The sequence below is a fragment of the Oncorhynchus masou genome, chromosome 28 (assembly GCF_036934945.1).
Source record: "Oncorhynchus masou masou isolate Uvic2021 chromosome 28, UVic_Omas_1.1, whole genome shotgun sequence".
Taxonomy (NCBI): domain Eukaryota; kingdom Metazoa; phylum Chordata; class Actinopteri; order Salmoniformes; family Salmonidae; genus Oncorhynchus; species Oncorhynchus masou.
Genome location: NC_088239.1, coordinates 76,241,129 through 76,257,315, shown reverse-complemented (window position 1 = coordinate 76,257,315; position 16,187 = coordinate 76,241,129). Strand labels below are relative to the sequence as shown.

Sequence of the window (16,187 nt, the reverse complement as noted above, 5' to 3'; positions counted from 1 at the left end):
CTCAGCTAGCCTGTAGACTATTTGCGGTTTGTGTCTAATCTTTTGAGAGGGATCATGACAGTTTATGGCTTGGCTAATACTAGTAGAGAGGTCTAGTGAATAAGAGTTGGAGGTCAGTTTTACTGACAAAAAATTGTGTGTTATTATTTAACTTCCTCAGTTTCATAACAGATTTGTGTGTGTTTTAATGCATGTGTGTGAATGTTCATGCTATATGTGTGCTGTTGTCATGGTGACATAGTTACATCAGTGCCTGTCCCTCCCTCCCTCCCTCCCTCCCTCCCTCCCTCCCTCCCTCCCTCCCTCCCTCCCTCCCTCCCTCCCTCCCTCCCTCCCTCCCTCCCTCCCTCCCTCCCTCCCTCCCTCCCTCCCCTGAATTATTATTATTTTTTCTACTTTTTACCCCTTTTTTCTCCCCAATTTTGTGGTATCCAATTGGTAGTTACAGTCTTGTCTCATCGCTGCAACTGCCCTACGGACTCGGGAGAGGCGAAGGTCGAGAGCTGTGTGTCCTCCGAAACAAGACCCTGCCAAGCTGCACTGCATCTTGACACACTGCTCGCTTAACCCGGTAGCCAGCCGTACCAATGTGAACTCCAGTCTTTTTTATTGTATCACACCTCGCTCCTCTCACCTTTCACTTGTTTTTCACCACACCTGAACCACCACCTGCCCACCGCGTCCCATGGTGGCCCCAAAGCATCATGGGAGCCAAGGCCTCACCCACCAGGTGCCACCGACTCACCCTCATCTGCTGCCATGGCGACCAGTGTGCTGAGTCAGTAATTGGTTGTCCACCCGGGGGTGGAGGTCTTGGGGGACTACAGGCTTGAAGCTCTCTGCTGCCTGGCACTCTTGTTTGTTCCTCCATCTGGTTCCACCAGGGCCTCAACACGGCTGTGGTATCCCACCAGGGAGCAGTGCTAATTTCGTCAACAATAACTATGACGAATAATACTCGTCAACAACCTATTTTTCCATGCTAAAACTATGACGATAACAAGACGACATGCCCTGGGAAAAAAACTCTCTTACAAATTACTTTATATTTTAGTCGACGAAAATGTGACGAGGTAAGAATTTCACGAGACTATGGACAGTTATTTTCACGTGAACATTTTTATCCATGTTGTCCAATCAGAAGCTTGCATGCAGAATATGCAATCCTCTCATTGGCAGAATGGACATCTTTCAGTTGCACGGTCTGATTGAGCTTTTCTGGGCAGCTCTCCCACACAGCTCCCAGGAGGTCACTTCAGTCACTCGTCAATCTTTTGTACTGATGTGAAGGCAGGACACTGGACCTCTAAATAACCTCAACTAGAAACAATGTTTACTATCTCTCTTACTTTCATGTAGGCTATTTATTTTTGATCACATCAGAAACTCTATTTTCCAGTGTGAACTGTTATTCATTCATCTGTTTGCTGCTCTCGCTCCACACTTTTTCCCATGAGAAATGTTGACTATTATGAGTACAGTAATACTCAGGCATTTTTGTAAAGCTCAAATTATCCTGTTTTCAAACCTCTGTTATTTACCCCCCTTGAGGGTTATAATGGGGAGAAAGTCTGAGCTGTAAATTGTTTAATCTGTAACTAATGCTTTATAGCCTATATGCTTATTTACGGCTGGCATTGGTTACAATCTGCCGCAATGTTGCCAGCTAAGGTATACCAGGCGATAGTAGGCCTAGTTGGTCAAGGCTATATGAATGTGCACATGATGGAAGTTAGAGGTAGCCTAAATATTCATTATTTAATAGAAAAAATGCACTCAGTATTATGTGACTAAAAGGACGGTGACTAAATCTAGACAACAATTCCCCAGAGTTTTAGTTGACTGAATAACTAAAACTAAAGAAGGATGAAATTGCTAAAATGTAACTAAGACTAAAAGACATGTTAAAACTAAGACTTAAACTAAACCTAAAATAGCTGCCAAAATGAGCACTGTCAGAGAGCACCCTGGCTGGGTATGACTCTCTCCTCTGTCTACCAAAAACCCAGGCCCCAGCCTGCTCTGTTGTTGTCCGGCCTAGTTGCTAGTCTGAGCTCTCCTGGGCCCCTGTGTTACTCATTCTCTCTTTTTCTCTCCAGTTTCTTGCTTTCTTCCCACCTCATCTCTCTCTCTCTCTCTGTCTCTCTGCACCTCTCTCTCTTGTTGTACCCCTCCACCTTTCTTTTCCCCTCTTTTTTCCCTCACTTCTTGCTCTATCACATAGCTCTCTCTCACTCCACCACTATTTCTCTCTCTCTCTTTCCTTTTTTTGCTCTGTACGCTCGCTATTCCTTCTTTCTCTTCCTCTCACATCTCTCTCCCTCCCCCTCTGTCTGTCTTTGTTAGTTACCCCTTAGTCCCAGGGCCCTAATCCAGGGGTCCCCGACTCCCCGTGTTGGAGGGACACAGCTGAGAGAGAGAGGTGGCCAGGCAAAGCCCCTGCCTGCCAGCCTTCTATCCCCTCTCCCCCTCACCTCTTGCCCCATGCTGATCTGTGATTCCCCTGGCCTCCCTAGTATCCCCCACCCACCCCCTTCTACCCGTTCCCCGCTGGTCCCCTTGGATCCTGCCGCTCGCTCCCCTTTCACTGTTGCCCATATGTTGGGGCAGCCCCCCCCCCAGGGCCCTGTTAACACTGCTCAGACACACACACACACCCCTCCCTACCCTACCCACCTCCTCAACCAAACTCCCACCACACTACCGGCTTCATTTGTTGCCATTGTGTTCTTTTCTTTTTCCCACTCTTCCATTTAAAAAAAAATCCTCGCTGGTACAATTGTCTTTGATTGACCCGCTCCCCCTGTCAATGTCTCTCTCTCCTTTACTTCCTCTATCTCTCCTTCTCTTTCTCCTCTATTTCCTCTATCTCTCCTTCTCTCTCTCCTCTACTTCCTCTATCTCTCCTTCTCTCTGTCCTCTACTTCCTCTATCTCTCCTTCTCTCCCTCCTTTCTTTGTCCCCCTTTACACCTTAATAGATATTTTCCTTCACCTCCTTCTCTGCCCTCTGCCCTCATCTGTCTCTGATTTCTCCAGGCCATGCACTGTTATATGGTGTGGCGCAGTTAATACTTAGATTTATAGGCTCCTTTAGATGTATAAATGTTCTCTCTCTCTCTCTCTCTCTCTCTGTTCTCTCTCTCGCTCTCTCCCCCAACAGGAAACTCTTCAGACAGTCCCCAAGTTCTGCTTCCCCTTCAGTGTGGACAGGTACGTTTGTTATAACACACACACACACTCCCTCCCCTCTCATCGTTTGTAATGCCGCACAGCCGGCAGCCGTGTTCTCCGGAAGCTTTTTGGAGAGTTTAAGGTCCTAGACCCCCATAACACACACACACACACCACCCCTCTAGGGAAGTAATGTGTCTCTTCAGAGTGTGATTTACCAAACCCAGCTGGTGGCTAGGCCCGTGCTCTCTCCTGTCCCCCACTTGGTTGAGAGGGAGCTACTTTTAACTATGTTATTATGGCCTATCAAATACCCCCCCCAAGTACAAAAGTACATTTTAGAATTTGTCTCAGTAAACTAATACTAAATTATACTATAGTTAGTTTGTATCTCAGACTGACAACACATACAGTATGAGACTTAAAGGTACACTATGCAGAAATCGCTCCACCATTTCCTGGTTGGTAAAATTCTAATAGTTTGCCTCATTTCTGTTTTATGTGCCGAAATATCAAGTATAGTGTAGAGAATCATTGTACCATCTGAACCGCTGTGAAATATATTTTGAATAACCACAAAATATTGTATTTTCAACAGTTTGGAGCTGGTGTACAAAACCCAAAGTAAAAGATGCAAAAACAAAACTCAAGACCGGGAAGCATAGAAAAGCGCACATAGAACTTATCTACCACTTCTTAGACTTGCTTTCAATGACATCTATAACTTGTTGAATTTGGTTGGGTCACCCAAAAAGTGACATATTGCAGCTTTAACTCCACAGCTACACACTAGCTTGCCCTATTCCTTAGCTTGACAGTTATCACACCTACAACAAGAGAGGTGGTTTGGTGACTTGGAAACTGATTGTTCTCACCTCTTACACAGTTTCCACACAATATGCTACAACCTGCATCATTAGAGAGAGAACACTTCTCTGGTGCTTGTGTAGTCCCTGAGTGCTATCGCCATCTACAGGAGAGATGAGGAATCACACGCATGGTGACTGCAGTCACCCCAGTCAATATCAACAGGAGTGACACATACAGTGGAGGAGAAGGCAGGGAGGCAGCGAGTGGGAGGAAAACTGTGTGTTTGTGTGTGTGAAGCTGTTTGACATTTCCTCCCGCGTCCGTCTCTTTCACTTGACACTGGCTCTACTTGCTCATGTTGAGAAATCCATGGGTCAGAAGTAGCTTCACTATCATCTCCACACAAACACACGCGCACACACACACACACACACACACACACACACACACACACACACACACACACACACACACACACACACACACACACACGCACACGCACACACAGCCCATTATTCCGACCTCTTGTCACACGAGAGAGAGAGAGAGAGGCTGCCCGCTAGGCTTCTATAGTTAGCCATGTGACACGCTGACTCAGGGCATTCTTGTCACCCCGGCTACTGGCCATGCCACACACCCACCCACACATCCATACAGCCACCCACACATCCATACAGCCACCCACACATCCACACATACATCCACACACCCACCCACACATCCATATAGCCACCCACACATCCACACACCCACCCACATATCCACCCACACATCCACACACCCACCCACATATCCACCCACACAGCCACCCACCCATCCACACACCCACCCACATATCCACACAGCCACCCACCCATCCACACATCCACATATCCACCTACCCATCCACACAGCCACCCACCCATCCACACACCCACATATCCACCTACCCATCCACACAGCCACACAGCCATTCACTACTATAGGGTGGAGCACACAGTCAAGCTTACCGTATGCTTCCCAGTGGAAAACAGTTTGCGCATATACAGTGGCTCACAAAATGATTGACACCCTTGATAAAGATGTGTAATAATGAATGTATGAAGTAAATAATTTAAATACTGAGCTATATATATGCAAAAAAACATTTGGGTAATGTAATTATTTTATACTAATACAATTGTTAAGAGAAATAGGTTTTGTAATGCGTTTTTTCTCAAAAAGTTAGGGGGCAAATTTTTGACACCCCTAAAGAGACTTAATAAATAAAGTAGTCAAAAGTGTAGTATTTGGTCCCATATTCCTAGCACACAATGACTACATCAAATCAAGCTTGTGACTACAAACTTGGTGTAACGGCGTTCTTGTTTAGTTGAAGGAGAGTCGGACCGAAATGCAGCGTGTAAGTTACTCATGTTTATTGAGTGAAGACAAAACGAACGAACTAACACGAATAACTAATAAATACAAAAGAAACAACAAACAGAACGAAACCTAATACAGCCTGACTGGTGAAACTAACACAGAGACAGGAACAATCACCCACGAAATGCAAAGCAAAAAACAGGCTACCTAAATACGGTTCCCAATCAGCGACAACGAGAAGCACCTGACTCTGATTGAGAACCGCCTCAGGCAGCCAACCTAATTAACACCACACACACCCCTAATCAACTAGAATCCCAAACACTACAAACCCCAAAACGAAAATACAATACATAATAACCCCATGTCACACCCTGGTCTGACTAACTAATAAACTAAAACACACAATACTAAGACCAAGGCGTGACACTTGGATGCGTTTGGAGTTTGTTTTGGTTGTGTTTCAGATTATTTTGTGCCCAATAGGTGATCTGGATAGTCCTGAATGAATCGTGAATAATGATGAGTGAGAAAGTTACAGAGGGTCAAAGATTATACCCCCAGGACATGCTAACCTTCACCATTAACAATAAGGGGAGGTTAGCATGTCTTGGGGGTATGATCTTTGACCCTCTAACTTTCATCATCATTCACCATGCATTCAGGATGATCCATAATCGTGGTAGAATCCACATTAATATATGTGTTTACAATGAAAGTGACTCCAAAATGACATAATACATTATTTGTCATTAATTTCTATTGGGCACAAAATAATGTGAAACACAACCGAAACGAACTGCAAATGCATCCATAAGCTTGATGTAGTCATTTCGTGCTAGAAGTTTGTGACCAAATACAACTTTTTACTACTTCATTTATAAGCGTCTTTATGGTTGTCAATCATTTTGACACCTCTACATTTCGAGATGTTTTTTTTTTTTGTAAAACAAAATCTCTTTCTCTGAGCAGTTGTATTAGTATAAAATAATATAATTTCCCAATTTTTGAGCATATAATATATCTTAGTATTTTAATAATTTACTTTATACAGTCATTATTGCTTATATTTATTAAGGGTGTCAATAAGTTTGGACCCAACTGTATTACGACAACATTTTGTAAAGTTTTTGTGTTCGCCAGGTTTGTTCTGGCTGTTAGAGCACACATATTTTTGGTAGCCGAAATCGACGCCCTTCGTTAGTGATTGGTCGGTCAACATTAGGGATTCTTCAATTAAGTGTGGCAAATGGTCTGAATACTTATTTAAATAAGGTATTGCTGTTTTACATTTTTTATAAATGAGTTAAAATGTCTAAAAACCTATTTTCGCTTTGTCATTATGGGGTATTGTGTGTAGATTGATGAGGGAAAAAATATTAAATCCATTTTAGAATAAGGCTGTAACGTAATAAAATGTGAAAAAAGTCAAGGGGTCTGAATACTTTCCGAAGGCGCTCTGTTGGTGCGTACGACGTCTCAAGGAAGAACAACAGTAATTGCCACTTCTTTCTAGTTATTCAACCTCATTTTTAAGGGAGTATGCAAGGCACAGACATTCACTTCACCTAGCCGAGTTCTGCTAGGAGCAAACCTAACCTACTATGCGGACGCCTTCAGCCAGCAACCCTCCTAAATGGACTGTTGCCCCTAGGTACTCTACCTACGATGCTAATACTGATAATGATGATAACACTAGCAATAATAACGTCATCTTTATACAGAAAGCACTTTAAAGGGCACGACTTTGTGTAAAACGAGAAGCCATGTATGAAAATGCCTCTTTCTTTCTCTCCTCCTGCTCAAATTCCTTCTCTCTCTCTACCTCCCCTTCTTTCTAGGCCAGATTACTGTTGAAAAGTACTTTTGATGTAAAAACTGCTTTATGGATAAATTTGATTGATTGGTTGCTTCCCATCCTCTCTGTGCGATGCAGTCTGTCGGTGAGCCAAGTGGGCCAGAACTTCACCTTTGTTCTGACGGACATCGAGAGCAAGCAGCGCTTTGGCTTCTGCCGCCTCTCCTCGGGGGCCCACAGCTGCTACTGCATCCTCAGGTGAGACCCCTTTGTGTGTGTGTCTGTGTGTGTTTGAGAGAGAGAGTTTCCTATATCGGAGCACCACAAGGTACAGTGTCGGCACCATTGAACTTGCATTTTTACATTTGAATCATCTAGCAAACTCTCTTATCCAGCGACCTACAGGAGCAATTAATAGAACAGATAATTGTGTGTTCTGGGGGGGTATGCATCATACTGCATTATACATGTTGTTTTTAAGTCAGTTGTGACTATTCTATAGTTGGATATTCTGCATCATATCAGAGAAAAAGCAAAGGGAGAGAGACAGCTAAGTGGCCTTGGCAAAAGTGGAGCTACAGGACAGGACAGGTTTGGACAGAACAGGTTATGACAGGACAGATTAGGACAGGGCATGTTAGGATGGGACATGTTAAGACGGAACAGGACAGAACATGTTAGAACAAGACAAATTAGGACAGGACAGGTTAGGACTGGTTAGGACAGGATAGGTAGGAATGGACAGAACAGGACAGGTTCGGACAGGACAGGACAAGCATTACAGAGGGTCCTATGGACTCTTAAATCTGAGTCGTGACTGTACCTTCACCAGTGGCTTTTCACATTCTCTGTTGGCAGAAGTCAGGCCGTGTTCTCTGTTCATACACACACACCCACTCACTCTCTATCTCAAACATTCTCTCAAACGCATACTGAATGCAAGATCACCCTACATTCTACCAAGTCATCCTCTGTTGACCACCAATGGGCTCCCGAGTGGCGCAGTGGTGTAAGGCACTGCATCTTAGTGCTAGAGGTGTCACTACAGACACCCTGGTTAGAATCCAGGCTGTATCACAACCAGACGTGATTGGGAGTCCCATAGGGCAGCACACAATTGGCCCAGCGTTGGCCGGTGTAGGCCGTCATTGTAAATAAGAATTTGTTCTTAACTGACTTGCCTAGTTAAGTAAACGGCCATTTGGCCTGTGTCTTGGTGGGGGGTGGTGAACCTAGAGGGAAGTGACCCTGGGTCTTGGTGGGGGGTGGTGAGTCTAGAGGGAAGTGATCCTGGGTCTTGGTGGGGGGTGGTGAGCCTTGAGGGAAGAAACAACACTTCAAGACCTGAGGATGTGGCCTGACTGTTAGTGTGTTTGCACATACTCCTGTGTGTGCTAGTTTTATCGGTGTGTGTGTTTTAGTTATTGTTATCATTTTGGGGGGGGCTCATCCACCACCCCCCCTCTTCGGAGGACAAAAATAAATATTTTTCTTTTGTTGTTACATGTCCGTTCTACACACATTTTACAGTAGTTATATAGCAACATAAAGTCATTTGATACATTTCATATACAGTTGTGGCCAAAAGTTTTGAGAATGACACAAATATTAATTTCCACAAAGTTTGCTGCTTCAGTGTCTTTAGATATTTTTGTCAGATGTTACTATGGAAAACTGAAGTATAATTACAATCATTTCATAAGTGTCAAAGGCTTTTATAGACGATTACATGAAGTTGATGCAAAGAGTCAATATTTGCAGTGTTGACCCTTCTTTTTCAAGACCTCTGCAATCCGCCCTGGCATGCTGTCTATTAACTTCTGGGCCACATCCTGACTGATGGCAGCCCATTCTTGCATAATCAATGCTTGGGGTTTGTCAGAGTTTGTGGGTTTTTGTTTGTCCACCCACCTCTTGAGGATTGACAACAAGTTCTCAATGGGATTAAGGTCTGCGGAGTTTCCTGGCCATGGACTCAAAATATTGATGTTTTGTTCCTCGGGCCACTTAGTTATCTTATGGCAAGGTGTTCCATCATGCTGGAAAAGGCATTGTTCGTCACCAAACTGTTCCTGGATGGTTGGGAGAAGTTGCTCTCGGAGGATGTGTTGGTACCATTCTTTATTCATGACTGTGTTCTTAGGCAAAATTGTGAGTGAGTCCACTCCCTTGGCTGAGAAGCAACCCCAGACATGAATGTTCTCAGGATGCTTTACTGTTGGCATGACACAGGACTGATGGTAGCCCTCACATTGTCTTCTCCGGACAAGCTTTTTCGGATGCCCCAAACAATCGGAAAGGGGATTCATCAGAGAAAATGACTTTACCCCAGTCCTCAGCAGTCCAATCCCTTTACCTTTTGCAGAATATCAGTCTGTCCCTGATGTTTTTCCTGGAGAGAAGTGGCTTCTTTGCCTCCCTTCTTGACACCAGGTCATCCTCCAAAAGTCTTCGCCTCACTGTGCGTGCAGATGCACTCACACCTGCCTGCTGCCATTCTTGAGCAAGCTCTGTACTGGTGGTGCCCTGATCCCGCAGCTGAATCAACTTTAGGAGACGGTTCTTGGAGTTTTCTGGGCTTTCTTGGGCGCCCTGAAGCCTTCTTCACAACAATTGAACCGCTCTCCTTGAAGGTCTTGATGATCCGATAAATTGTTGATTTAGGTGCAGTCTTACTGGCAGCAATATCCTTGCCTGTGAAGCCCTTTTTGTGCAAAGCAATGATGACGGCACGTGATTCCTTCCAGGTAACCATGGTTGACAGAGGACGAACAATAATTCCAATGCACCACCCTCCTTTTGAAGCTTCCAGTCTGTTATTCGAACTCTATCAGCATGACAGTGATCCTCAGCCTTGTCCTCGTCAACACTCACACCTGTGTTAACGAATGAATGGCAGGGCTGAAATGCAGTGGAAATGTTTTTTGGGGATTCAGTTCATTTGCATGGCAAAGAGGAACTTTGCAATTAATTGCAATTCATCTGATCACTAAAATCCTGGAGTATATGCAAATTGCCATCATACAAGCTGAGGCAGCAGACTTTGTGAAAATTAATTTTAGTGTCATTCTCAAAACTTATGGTCATGACTGTACATTACATCTAGATGGATAGTACTGATACATTATTTGGTAATAACTATTATAGAACATGACCTTTGTGTGTGTGTGTGACCTGAGAATAGGGCCTGATTTTGTGTGTGTGTGTGTGGTGCGTGCGTGCTTGAAAGAGTAAGGGAGTGTGTATTTATGTGTATCTAGTTTTATCTGTGTGGGTGTGTTTATGCACGCATGTCACTCTGATGGAGCAGCAGCTGTAGTATCTCCACCGGTGAGAGAGCCAAGCCACCACCGCTTTGGGTAAAGGCCGGAAAACTTTCCCGGATATCCCATCACTCGGGTGCTTTGAAATCCGACCACTCCAACCTTAATGTTTTGTCTCTGACTAGTAATTCCTTTGTGGTCCAGAGGCCACCCCTTCCCCTCTCTACTGATTTCTGTCTCTGTGTATGTTGGAAGAAGTACCTGGATCAGTAAGGGGTATATGTGTTGTTCAAAAACTAGGGACTATTTTGACTCCATTATTTATATTTTTGAAGGTGGATAAAATATGAATGTTGCCAAAAAATAATTACAGCAATGTGAGAATCCGTTGCTCTCTTTCAGTCTCAGAGATATGTCTCTCTTTCTTTTTCACTTGATTGATATCTGCAGTTCTATTTTTATCTTTCTCTTTTCATCCCCCCTTCTTATCTCTTTCTCTCTATCCTCCCTTCTCTCTGTCTCACCCCCCTCTCTCCCTCTCTGTCTCTCTCTCCCTCTCTGTCTCTCTGTTTCTGTCTCTCTCTCAACCCCCCTCTCTCCCTCTCTGTCTCTCTGTTTCTGTCTCTCTCTCTCTCTCTGTTTCTGTCTCTCTCTCTCTCTTCCTCCTGTCAATGTCCACAGCTAATCTAACCAGTCTCAAATGCAGGATGCACATACAGTAGTCAGACTAGAGGCATGTACACAGAACAAAAATACAAACGCAACATGCAACAATTTCAAAGATTTTACTGAGTTACAGTTCATATAAGAACATCACTCAATTGAAATAATTTCTTTAGGCCCTAATCTATGGATTTGACATGACTGGGAATACAGATATGCATCTGTTGGTCACAGATACCTTAAATAAATGGTAGGGGCGTGGATCAGAAAACCAGCCAGTATCTCGTCTGACCACCACTTGCCTCATGCTGTGCGACATATCTACTTCGCATAGAGTTGATCAGGCTGTTGATTGTGGCTTGTGGAATGTTGTCCCACTCCTTTTTAATGAAGTTGCTGGATATTGTCGAGAACTGGAACACCCTGTCGTACACATCGATTCAGAGCATCCCAAACATGCTCAATGGGTAACATGTCTGGTGAGTATGCAGGCCATGGAAGATGTACATTTTCAGCTTCCAGGAATTGTGTACAGATCCTTGCGACATAGGGCCGTGCATTATCATGCTGAAACATGAGGTGATGGCGGCGGTAGAATGGCGCGACAATGGGCCTTAGGATTTTGTCACGGTATCTCTGTGCATTTAAATTGCCATCAATAAAATTAAATTGGGTTCATTGTCCGTAAGCTGATGCCTGTCTATACCATAACCCCACCGCCACCATGGGGCACTCTGTTCACAACTTTGACATCAGCAAACCGCTCGCCCACACAACACCATACACGTGGTCTCTGGTTGTGATGCCGGTTGGACGTACTGCCAAATTCTCTAAATGACGTTTGGTAGAGAAATTAACATTAAATTCTCTGGCAACAGCTCTGGTGGACATTCCTGCGGTCAGCATGCCAATTGCACGTTCCCTTCAAAACTTGAGACATCTGTGACATTGTGTTCTGTGACAAAACTGCACATTTTAGTGGCCTTTTATTGTCCCCAGCACAAGGTGCACCTGTGTAATGATCATGCTGTTTAATCAGCTTCTTGATATGACACACCTGTCAGGTGGATGGATTATCTTGGCAAAGTAGAAATGCTCACTTACAGGGATTTAAACAAATTAGTGCACAACATTTTAGAGAAATAAGCATTTTGTGCATATGGAACATTTCTCTGATCCTTTATTTCAGCTCATGAATCATGAGATTAACACTTTACATGCGTTTATATTTTTGGTCAGTGTATTTAGAGAGTAGGGAAATTTAGGTTTCTGCTTTATGATGTATTTACATGACACTTCAACATTCTATAGAAGCCATGTTAGCTCCCCATTAACATGACATGAGGAATATTCCAACAATGCTATATAACTGAACGTCTGGAATTAGAACAATATTCAACATTCTAAAAGTTGGTCCAATATATGGCTCTGAGTCAGACTTGCTATTTTTATACTTTAGAACCGGAACCCCCATCAGAAGCTAACCAGCTAACTTAACTAGTAGTCAGTTATCCACTGCTAGCGGTCTTCACTGTTAACTCGGACAACAACAAGCCTTCGCTCGGTCAATACCTGCCAGTCTGCACAGCGCCATATCAACCCATAGCATATCGGACTGCCTTTTCTCTACCACATCTCTGGATTCCTACAGCAAGCTCTGAACCTTTACACCGGATTATCGCAGCTAGCTAGCTGCAATCCGAGTGGCTACTCCTGGCTAACGTCTCTGTCCCGAAGCAAGCACCAGTTAGGGTTGAGCTAGCCTCGAGCTAGGCCCATCTCCCAGCTAGCCAAAGAGGTCCACCAGCCAGTTCTTGGGCTACAATACCTCCTGGACCCTTTACTGCCGACACGGAGCCCCGCCGATCCATCACGACTGGTCTGCCGACATAATCGTCCGGGGTGGTTTCAACAGGCTCTTCCGTTGCGACGTCGCCGGAGGCCCATCTGCTAGCACCAGCCCGCTAGCTGTCTGAATCGCCGTGTCTCCAGCTTGCCTAGCGTAGTAGCGACTACTGAATCGGCTCCCTGACTCATCTATTGCTACTCACTGGACCCTATGATCACTCGGCTACACATGCCTCTCCCTAATGTCATTATGCCTTGTCTATTGCTGTTTTGGTTAGTGATTATTGTCTTATTTCACTGTGGAGCCCCCAGCCCTGCCCAATATGCCTTAGATAGCCCTTTTGTTCCACCCCCCACACATGCGGTGACCTCACCTGGCTTAACTGGTGCCTCTAGAGACAAAACCTCTCTCATCGTCACTCAATGCCTAGGTTTACCTCCACTGTACTCACATCCTACCATACCCTTATCTGTACATTATGCCTTGAATCTATTCTTCCACGCCCAGAAATCTGCTCCTTTTACTCTCTGTTCCGAACGCACTAGACAACCAATTGTTATAGCCTTTAGCCTTTAGCCGTACCCTTATCCCCACTCCATCTCTGTTCCTCTGGTAATGTAAAGGTTAACCCAGGCCCTGCACCCCCCAGCACCACTTCCATTCACCAGGTGCTCTCATTTGTTGACTTCTGTAACCGTAAAAGCCTTGTTTTCATGCATGTTAACATTAGAAGCCTTCTTCCTAAGTTTGTTTTATTCACTGCTTTAGCACACTCCACCAACCCGGATGATCTAGCCGTGTCTGAATCCTGGCTTAGGAAGGCCACTTCATTGACCTTGTCAAGACTTTCAACTCTTTCAATCAGTAATATTTAGACTTATGGATGCCACCCATTCGATAAAATACGTAACGGTTCCGTATTTCACTGAAAGAATAAATGTTTTGTTTTCAAAATTATTTGGAATTGACCATATTAATTTGTATTTTTTTATTTTCCCTTTATTTAACTAGGCAAGTCAATTAAGAACAAATTCTTATTTCAATGACGGCCTAGGAACAGTGGGTTAAATGCCTGTTCAGGGGCAGAAAAGCAGATTTTTACCTTGTCGGCTCGGGGATTCAATCTTGCAACCTTTCGGTTATTAATCCAACGCTCTAACCACTAGGCAACCTGCCGCCCCGACCAAAGGCTTGTGTTTCTGTGTGTTTATTATATTAGAATTAAGTCTATGATTTGATATTTGACAGAGCAGTCTGACTGAGCGGTGGTAGTCAGCAGCAGGCTTGTAAGCATTCATTCAAACAGCACTTTCCTGCGTTTGCCAGCAGCTCTTCGCAATGCTTGAAGAACAGCGCTGTTTATGACTTCAAGCCTATCAACTCCCGAGATTAGGCTGGCAATACTATAGTGCCTATAAGAAGTCAATGGTATATTAAATACAAATGGTATAGAGAGAAATATTCCTATAATTCCTATAATAACTACAACCTAAGACATCTGAACTGGGAATATTGAAGACTCGTGTTAAAAGGAACCACCAGCTTTCATATGTTCTCATGTTCTGAGCAAGGAACTTAAACGTTAGCTTTTTTACATGGCACATATTGCACTTTTACTTTCTTCTCCAACACTGTGTTTTTGCATTATTTAAACCAAATTGAACATGTTTCATTATTTATTTGAGACTAAATATATGTTTAAAAAATATATATATTAAGTTAAAATTAAAGTGTTCATTCATTATTGTTGTAATTGTCATTATTACAAATATATATACAAATCAGCCAATTAATCGTTATTGGCCTTTTTTGGTCCTCCAATAATCGGTATCGGCGTTGAAAAATCATAATGCTAGTAAAACTAAATGTATGCTCTTCAACCAATTGCTGCCCACACCCTCCCGCGTGGCTAGCATCACTACTCTGGACGGTTCTGACTTAGAATACGTGGACAACTACAAATACCTAGGTGTCTGGTTAGACTGTGAACTCTCCTTTCAGACTCACATTAAGCATCTCCATTCCAAAATTAAATCTAGAATCGGCTTCCTCTTTCGCAACAAAGACTCCTTCACTTATGCTGCCAAACATAACCTCACAAGACTGACTATCCTCCTGATCCTTGACTTCAGCGATGTCATTTACAAAATAGCCTCCAACACTACTCAGCAAACTGGATGCAGTCACAGTGCCATCCGTTTTGTCACCAATGCCCCATACACTACCCATCACTACGACCTGTATGGTCTCGTTGGCTGGCCTTCGCTACATATTCGTCGCCAAACCCACTGGCTCCAGGTCATCTATAAGTCTTTGCTAGGTAAAGCCCCGCCTTATCTCAGCTCACTGGTCACCATAGCAGCACCCACCCATAGCACGAGCTCCAGCAGGTATATCTTACTGGTTATCCCCAAAGCCAACACTTCCTTTGGCCGCCTTTCCTTCCAGTTCTCTGCTGCCAATGACTGGAGCGAATTGCAAAAATCACTGAAGCTGGAGACTTATATCTCCCTCTCTAACTTTAAGCATAAGCTCTCAGAGCAGCTTACGGATCACTGTACCTGTACACAGCCCATCTGTAAATAGCACACCCAACTACCTTATCCCCATATTGTGATTTATCTACTTGCTGTTTTGCACCCCATTATCTCTACTTGTATATCATCATCTGCACATCTATCACTCCAATATTAATGCTAAATTGTAATTATTTTTCCTCTATGGCCTATTATCTTACCTCCCTACTCTTCTACATTTGCACACAATGTTCATAGATTTTTTCTATTTTTCTATTGTGTTATTGACTATACGTTTGTTTGTGTAACTCTTTGTTGTTGTTTTTGTCGCTTTGCTGTATCTTGGCCAGGTCGCAGTTGTAAATGAGAACTTGTTCTCAACTGGCCTACCTGGTTAAATAAAGGTGAAATAAAAAATAAATAAATATCCTCTTCATGTTGATTCTTGGTGGCCCAGTCACACAATGTACTCTAGAAACAGCAATAATTGAAACCCATGCATTTGTTTTACCTCTGAGTTTTACGTCAGAGTCAGATGGATACTGCGTTGTAGCTTTCTAACCAGCACCCAAATCCAAAATCTGAACCTTGTTTCTGGACTTCATGGGGTTGAAACTTAGCAAAGCCATCTTTTTGTCCATATGCATGGACTGCTAGCTGTTTTGCTAATAGGATTAGCCCAATATGGAATTTGCAGATCACCTATATGACCGGGTCCTCTTTTTATTCTCTCTAATTGGAAGGTCACAGTAGTTATTTACCTGTTTGTTT

General features: G+C 43.7%; 1 protein-coding gene across 5 annotated transcripts in view; it reads left to right on the top strand.

Moving 5' to 3' along the window:
- Positions 1–16,187, top strand: part of dennd1a (DENN/MADD domain containing 1A) — a 153,878-nt gene that overhangs the window by 59,315 nt on the left and 78,376 nt on the right. For all 5 annotated transcript variants that reach the window (XM_064943393.1, XM_064943390.1, XM_064943392.1 and 2 more), the window contains exons 4-5: positions 3,163–3,212; positions 7,264–7,383. In XM_064943393.1, the coding sequence (XP_064799465.1) occupies positions 3,163–3,212; positions 7,264–7,383 (170 nt within the window). The remainder of the gene's footprint in view (positions 1–3,162; positions 3,213–7,263; positions 7,384–16,187) is intronic.